At 43.8% G+C, this 8558-nt stretch overlaps 1 protein-coding gene across 1 annotated transcript; it reads left to right on the top strand.

Annotated features, from left to right (window-relative positions):
- The first annotated feature begins 691 nt into the window (after positions 1-691).
- On the top strand, positions 692-7069 carry LOC119087068 (nucleolar GTP-binding protein 1-like). The gene is made up of 4 exons (XM_037201672.1): positions 692-917; positions 4645-4710; positions 5402-5545; positions 6619-7069. The coding sequence occupies exons 1-4, from the start codon at positions 804-806 to the stop codon at positions 6712-6714; spliced, it is 420 nt and encodes a 139-aa protein (XP_037057567.1). The 5' UTR covers positions 692-803; the 3' UTR covers positions 6715-7069.
- Positions 7070-8558: the final 1489 nt, after the last annotated feature.

The raw sequence follows: 8558 nt of genomic DNA, 5'->3' as shown, positions 1-8558 counted from the left end.
AAAATTGGGGGTGTGAACTCTGATTTCCAGATTCTGTGTCTCACTGACCCCTTTATGTTTAGATCCTTCTGAAAGAGGGGTTTCATTTCAGTGGGTCCTGCCCTTTCTTAGATACATTCTCCCTAGAGAGCTGTCCCATCCTTGGTACTTATCCCTTACTTGCTTTTTCACTGCATGTCAATGTTTACACATTCATATCATTGATCGAGTGATTGAGTGTGTGTGTGTGTGTGTGTGTGTGTGTGTATGCGCTACTGGGGATCAACCCAGGGTCTTGTGCTTGTTAGGCCAGGGTTTTGCCACATAGCTACGTCCTCAAACCCACATATGTATTTAAAACTTCATTTTGTCTTATTTTGTAAATAGTGTGGCTGTGTTCAGGATGCTATTTGAGAGAGGATGAATGGGAGTCTGTACAAATTTCTTTCATGAGTCTGCTGGGAACCCTGGGGAATGAGGGAAGGGGTCCCTTCATTTGTATCTTTAAAGACGAAACAGAATTGACAGAGCATAGGGCATGCAGTGTTCATCCTCTCTGGCCTTCATATATCCCTGTTCCTGTGAGGTTAGCTGTGCACAAGTGGGGCCCAGTTGTGACTCGATCACGACACACCATTGTCATATTTTCAAAGACTTAAGGAAACATGATTCCTATAGATATGTTGCTACATTTACTTCCTTGCAAATTTTCTTTGTTAATTTTATGATTCTTTTTAAAGAAATTGGAAGAGTTAGAAAAGGAAGAAGAGTTAAGAACGGCTGCTGGGGAGTATGACAGCGACTCTGAAAGTGAAGATGAGGAAATGATGGAAATCCGACAGCTGGCAAAACAAATTAGAGAAAAGAAGAAGTTGAAAATTCTACAGTCCAAAGAAAAGAATACACAAGGACCCAGGATGCCCCGAACAGCTAAGAAGGTCAGTCTTGAGCATTGCAGAGGCAGGGCTGAGCTCTCATGCTGGATCCTGTGTGAACTGCCACTAAAGACAGGCCTTCACTACTTGGGGATGTCAGGTGGCACACTTTGAGTGACGGAAGTATACTGATTTACAAGATTCTTTGCTTTGAGCTGCTATATTCTGACTGTTGCATCTTTTCTCTATGAATTGCAACTCCAGGTCAGTCCCTGTTTTAAACTGAGTCATTGATGCAGTTATGCAAGGTAAAACTAAACTTGTTGACAGGTTTTCTCTGTGTAGCCCTGATTGTCCTGGAACTTGATTTGTAGACCAGGCTGCCTTTGAACCCACAGAGATCTGCCTGCCTCTGCCTCTCAAGTGCTGGGATTAAAGGCATAATTTTTAAGTAGGGTCTCAGGTTGTCCAGGCTAGCCTTAAACTTGCTATATAGCCAAGGAACTCCAGACTCCTGCTCCATAAGTGCCAGGATTATAGTTGTGTGCCACCATGCCCAGTGCCAACATTTTTATATTATTTAAGTTCTCTATTGATTAAGATTCCTAAATCCATAAGGCAGTTTATCAGTCCCTGTTACTGGTGAGGATAGGGAGAACCACTCTGTAGGTGTGAATGGACAGAAGACATCAAGATTCTTCCAACTTCTTGGCTTCATATTGGGATGTCATTGTCTCTTACTTATGCTTTTGTCTGGATGACAGTCCTATATCACTTGACTACCCCTGTGGCCATAGCCTCCCTAAAAGTTCAGATAAGGGAGTGGCAGGTTCTCAAAAGAGACAAGGTTCTGGGAAGCTAAACTATAATGGGGGTGAGGGGCGAGGGGGAGGAATGGAATTTGGCACTGTTGGTGCCAAAATGGACATTCCTGGTTTGGAAAATGCTGTTTTCATGTGATTGGGTGGCTGCTAATAGTTGCAGACATGTTTGTTTTTCTCCTAATAGTCCTCAGTGGTCTCTGAGGAGAGACTCTGATCACTGAGTCTGTCTTACTTCAACTTTAGTACCTTCTCTATCCTATGCAGCCATTCTCTTACTCCCAGGGTCATAATGGTCTTGCCGTGGCTTCTACATAGCAAGTGCACTGTTAGTTTTCATGAGATTTAACGGAACTGTTCAGAAACAAATGTCATCCCAATTGGAAAAAGGCATTTTTACAGTGTGTATAGATAGATGATTGTAAAAGGTATCCTTGAAAGATCCAGGGCAAGAACAAACTCAGGTTTTCTCCCTGTGTGCCGACAATGTAGATCCTTTATTTGATCCCAGAGTGGGAGTGAGTGGGAAAAGTCTCCATTGTCAAGCAATTTCAGTCCTGCAGCAGACACTGCTGGATATTCCCCAATTTAATTCACTTCTCACACCATCTACCTGGAGGTAACATCAAAGCTGAGAAGCTGAAAGTTTCTCTCCACCAGAGTAGCCCCGCTTAAAACATCAGTCATAAGTCAGGGCCTCCAGAGCTTGGCTTTCCAGCTAGCATGTGATTCCTGTGACCCTCTTAGAGTTTGATTTATTTACTAGAGTACTTCACAAAATGGGGAAACACAACTTTTGCTGATTGCATTTGCCAGTCCAGTAGAAAGTATATCTAAAAAAATGATGAAGGTCAAGAGGCGGCACTCTGAAGGAACCGTCACACTTCAGGAGCTAGGGCTGCTGCCCTCCTAGCACATGGTTCAGTTCCTTCTAACTTTCTGTAAGAGTGGAAATCATCGGTACCCTCTAAACTCGGTTCCTTTAGTTTGTTATTAAGACTTGATTGCATAAGCACACATGGGATGTGCTGTAGAGATGTGCTGGCGGACTGCACCTGTCTGTTTAGCCTCTTCTGGCCTTTCTGTGCTGTTTCCCTGCGTCCTCTGAAACAGTGTGAAGAATATACTGCCACAAGGTAGACAAAGCTGGCCAGCTCCCAGACAGAGGCAGGGGAAAGTTAGAGTTCATTCTTCAGTGTGTCACCTGCCTTGAGAAAAGAAGTATTCCAGCAAATGTAGTATCTTACACATAATGAATGGTGTGATATTGTAGCATGTACTTACATATAGACCTAATTGTTAGAGCCTTGGGAAGAAAAGGGAACATGTGAAAGAGGAGCAGCAGATGACAGATGTGGCTAGAGTTTTCCACCTTGCCCACAGTCAGGACAAATCTTTGTCACCCGCCAGTCCCACAGCCGCTCAGACCCAACCAAGTAAACACAGAGACTTATATAGCTTACAAACTGTATGGCCATGGCAGGCTTCTTGCTAACTGTGCTTATAGCTTAAATTAATCCATTTCCATAAATCTATACCTTGCCACGTGGCTGGTGGCATACCGGCATCTTCACATGCTGCTGGGCATGGCGGCAGCTGCAGTGTCTCTGGTGTCTCTGGTCATGGCGGCGGCTGCAGCCAGTCCTTCTGCCTTCCTATCCTTTTATTTCTCCTCTCTGTTAGTCCCGCCTATCCTTCCTGCCTAGCCACAGCCGATCAGGTTTTATTTATTGACCAATCAGAACAACTTGACATACAGACCATCCCCCAGCACAGCCAAGTGCAGACCATCTCAAACACCTGCACTCAGGCCCATGGTCCTAATCATCCTCTATACGGACCTGCTGGGTAACGCCACAAGGAACCCAAGAAGGGCTCCCACAGGACATACAGAACATCCCACAGCACTTCCCCTTTTCTTTTTTTAAAAAGGAAGGTTTTAACTTTTACACATCTTTAAAGCCAGCTTGGTATATTTGGGAATTTGGGCGTAGCTTCTCTTACTACTTCCTGCTGGAGGGGGGCGCAGTATCTTATGGGATACAAAGAAAAGTTTAGGTTCATGGAGTAGTCCGTGAGACTGTATCGTCTGAGCCAGTTGCCTTGAAACGATTGTGGATGTTGGATCATCTGGGCCATGGTGTCATCGGAGACCTTTCAGGTGGTCTTGGCTGGTCAAACCTGATGTATCTTAATCTGGAACAAATCCATAGCCTCTGGCTTTCTGTAGAGACAAAAGCAGAGTCTCCTTTCCAAAGTTCTTGTTAACTATTCTTATATCTTAAAGTAACCCATTTCTACAAATCTATACCTTGCCACGTGGCTCGTGGCTTACCAGCATCTTCACATGCTTCTTGTGCTGGCGGCATCTGCAGCCAGTCCTTCTGCCTTCCTGTCCTTTTATTTCTCCTCTCTGCTAGTCCCGCCTATCCTTCCTGCCTAGCCACAGCCGATCAGGTTTTATTTATTGACCAATCAGAACAACTTGACATACAGACCATCCCCCAGCACAGCCAAGTGCAGACCATCTCAAACACCTGCACTCAGGCCCATGGTCCTAATCATCCTCTATACGGACCTGCTGGGTAACGCCACAAGGAACCCAAGAAGGGCTCCCACAGGACATACAGAACATCCCACAGCAGACAGAAACAGAGAGAGAAAGAGAGATAGACTGACTGACTGTATGGCCTGAAGCACCATAATTAACAAAGACTCCCTTACCTCAGGCAGCTCTTGGGACAAAGGACTAAAGGCCAAATGTGCTAGTCCTTTCTGTTCTAGTCCCGAGGAAATGATAAAAGTTAGGATCCAGGAACTGTGGACAGAACATGTGTCTACCTGCCTTCTTATCTATCTGCATCATAGTATTATCTGTATATTTTCCTCTTTTTTCTTTCAAAATTAAACATTACCAGGCATTTTCTTATAATAAGTTATCTTCCCCCCCTCCCTGACCCCCATTTCAGGTTCAACGGGCAGACTTGGAGAATGAGATGCGTAGTCTTGGTGTTGACATGGATGATAAAGATAATGTAAGTCTGTGGAGGGGCAGCAAGGTTTCAGATATGGTTTGTGCGCTTTTGTTTTGAGACATTGTCTTGCTATGTAGCCCATCCTAGCTTCAAACTTAGTATTTCCTTGTCTCTAGTTCTCCAATGCTGGTAGTCAAGCATGTGCTACCATACCCTGCATACAGTCAGGGTTGCTTAACAATGTCGATTTGTTCTCAGAAATCTGTCACTAGTGATTTTGTTATGTGACTGTCATAGTATGCACATAATGTACATAAACTTAGACTATTTGGGTGAGGGAAGGGAGGGAGGGAGTTAAAAACCTTGACATACACGATATAAATTGTGAACCAAAAGTATTGTTATTATCATACATGATTGTGTTAACCAATAGAGAACATTAACACACAGACAATCCCTACTCATCCTCAGGTGGAAGGTGCAAGAGCCACAGCCTAAAAGCACCATCTGATTTACCAACAGCATGGGTACTGAGCTGGACATTCCTGAAACCTCCCAGGAGGGACAGTAGCAGTGTGGCAATGCCTTTGACCCTTAACCCTCTGCTTCAAACCAGACCCATACCAATAGATCTTGATAGACATTCCAAATTCTTTCCCTTGCCTGAGAATGGTTCTTAAGACCTTAACTGTCTTCTCTTGTTGAAGGAGTGATTTTGGTTGTTACTGAGTTTGCTGTCTGTGCGTTTCAGGCCCACTATGCAGTCCAGGCGAGAAGGTCTCGGAGTGTCACTAGGAAAAGGAAACGAGAAGAGTCGGTTCCACCCTCCTCTATAGCCCGGAGTCGGAGTTGCTCTCGAACTCCACGTGATGTCTCTGGTCTTCGGGATGGCACGGTTAGTTTCTTTGATATAGGACAGAAGAAAATAAGAACCTTCAGGGTGTTTACTGTACAAAGCCTCCAGCAAACACCAGCAGTTGTCTGGAGAGCAGGGTTGTGGGTAAGAGCTTAGCTGTTCGTCCCATCCTCCAGTTTGTTGGAGTCCTATGGAGAGGAACTTGGCCAGGGAGCAGTTGGATCCTCTGGATCCATTCTGAAACCCTTACTCTGGAGAATGGACAGAAACGTGATCTGATAAAGTATGAACAGGCAGAGCTTAGGTCCCAGTGGTTTGGAAACTACTAGGACGTGGCCCTGAGGAAAAGGCCTCCATTTCCCTGTGAGGAAGAGGTGGCCCCTGAGGAAGAGGCCTCCATTTCCCTGTGAGGAAGTAGTCCAGGGGAAACTTGGTTCATTACCAGATAATCTTGTGTATCTTTATAATATTAGAAAATTTCCCCTCAAGGTGGTAGCGTATGTTATTATTTGTAACATCTTTTGCAAAGGTACAAATTTCTTTTTGAAGGAAACTTTATTTTCAATGAAAAACTTTTATTTTAAATTTTTATCATTTTGAAAATTCATTTAAGAGAAAACCTATGTAAACTGGTAGACTGCTTACTCAGTGAAAGGCTGAATTTTTCTTTTTCACATGTCCTCTCCATCTGGAAGTCTAGAAAGTGTTACTGTGTTTCCCATGTTGGCCGGGAGCTTGCTGTGTAGTTCAGACTCAACAGTTCTTCCTCAGCTTCATCTTCAGCAGGGATTGCAAGTGTGCACTACTGAACTGCAGGTTTTAATACTGGCATTGACATTAGGAGTCAAATGTGGCGGTGGGTACTCTCCTGAGTTTCAGTGTGTACTCTGAACATTTGAGCAGATACTCTGGAATCTGACTCTAAAAGGCCCCTCAGTATATTCAGATAGTCATTGAGTTTCTGCAGATAGTATGGTGGTCTGAGAGAAAACAGTGACTGAGACTCAACAGGGTCTTTATAGTTTGTATCTGCACACTTAAAAAACGTGTCTCAGGTAATTACAATGCAGGATAGAAATGTGGTTTTCATTAATGTGTGTTCTCCTGTATAGATGGTGAAGAAAGCCAAGACTATGATGAAGAAAGCCCAGAAGAAGATGAATCGCTTGGGGAAGAAAGGGAAGCAGATAGGCATGTGTTTGATATGAAGCCCAAGCACCTACTCTCTGGAAGAGGAAAGCTGGTAAAAAGGACAGGAGATAGTGTCCTCTTCAGTTGGAGTGCTTTGGCTGGACTCTTGCTGTTTATTTCTGGGTATGGTGTGGTGTGCTTTATACAGTTTGGAATCACCATCTATTAACTGAAAGAGAAACAATGAAAATGACTTAACGATGCTTGTTGCTTTGCTGAAAACTGGTAAACCTGATTAGGTGTGCGGTGTTCCTTTTTACTGCATAATACAAATGTCTAAGTACACAGCATGCTGGTCTCCCCCGCCCCCCAGACAGGGTTTCTCTGTGTAGCTTTGGAGCCTGTCCTGGAACTCACTTTGTAGACCAGGCTGGCCTCGAACTCACAGAGATCCACCTGCCTCTGCCTCCGAGTGCTGGGATTAAAGGTGTGCACCACCACCGAGAGCATTCTGTTCTTTTTTTTTTTTTTCGAGACAGGGTTTCTCTGTGTAGCTTTGCGCCTTTCCTGGAGCTCACTTGGTAGCCCAGGCTGGCCTCGAACTCACAGAGATCCGCCTGCCTCTGCCTCCCGAGTGCTGGGACTAAAGGCGTGTGCCACCAACGCCGGCCGAGCATTCTGTTCTTAATGATGTGATTGTTTCACATCTCAGGACTCAAAGATTTATCGGTAGCCAGGTGGTGGTGGTGGTTGGTGTGTGCCTTTAATCCCAGCCCTTGGGAGGCAGGGGCAGGTGGATCTCTGAGTTCAAGGACAGCCAGCTCTAATAGAAACTCAAAACCATCACCACCACCCTCCCACCACCCCCAGAAAAGAAAGAAAGGTAAACATTTATTGCTATAAGTAGGCTGCTTTTGGTGAAGAAAAAAAAAAAAAACTTTGCTTTGTCATCCAAAGTAACTATTTTTGTGAAGAATGCATCCCCATTGGGAGGTGTAGGCAGAAGACTACCAGCCTTTCTGAGGACCTCTCTTAAATGATTTTCTAGAACTTCAGTACAATGTATCATTGTAACTTTAACCATTTTATCTAAAATAAATCTCCAGTAAAAATTAGTTTTGATTACTTAAATATTGTTGTTTGTTTAATTATATATACGTTGCTATGATGGCCAAAGAAAGACACACAGGGCTTTGCCTCTTTGTTCTTAGAGCAAAAAATACTTTACAGGGAAATAAATGCCTGGGTTATTGCAATAATTAAATGACATCTTCCATGAACTATTGCTGAATTAAGGAACAATTCCATTTACAAGAAAGAACAAATGAAAGTAGACAAATAGGACTACATCAAAATTCTTTTGCATCAAAAGAAGACTAGAGTGAAAGAAAAGGTTTTTTTTTTTTTTTTTTTTTTTTGAGAAAGGTTTCTCTGTGTAGCTTTGTGCCTTTCCTGGAATTCACTTGGTAGCCCAGGCTGGCCTCGAACTCCCAGAGATCTGCCTGTCTCTGCCTCCCGAGTGCTGGGATTAAAGGCATGCGCCCGGCGAAAGAAAAGATTTTCAAGTGGCATGTAATCAGGGATATAAGTGCTACATAGTTTCTAAAATTCAGTGATGAACAACTCAAATATTGCAAAGTGTCTGGATATGTTTTTAATTTTCAAGAAAATTGTATAAGCCACACATAATGGCACATGCCTTTAATCTCAGCACCTGGGAGGCAGAGACACACAGATCTATGATGAGTGGGAGGCTAGCCTGGTCTACAGGGTGGGTTCCGGACAGCCAGAGGAGGTACATAGTGAGACACTGTCTTGGGGGAGGGAAGGCGGGAATTACAACTACAGATAGCAAAGCGTTTGAGAGGTAATGAAACAGAAATTCTTCATTATGCTAGTAATGAAGAGAAATCAGTGAGCT

This window comes from Peromyscus leucopus, unplaced genomic scaffold (assembly GCF_004664715.2).
Source record: "Peromyscus leucopus breed LL Stock unplaced genomic scaffold, UCI_PerLeu_2.1 scaffold_106, whole genome shotgun sequence".
Taxonomy (NCBI): Eukaryota; Metazoa; Chordata; class Mammalia; order Rodentia; family Cricetidae; genus Peromyscus; species Peromyscus leucopus.
Note: the sequence above shows the minus strand (reverse complement) of the source record. Positions and strands in the feature narration are given on the sequence as shown.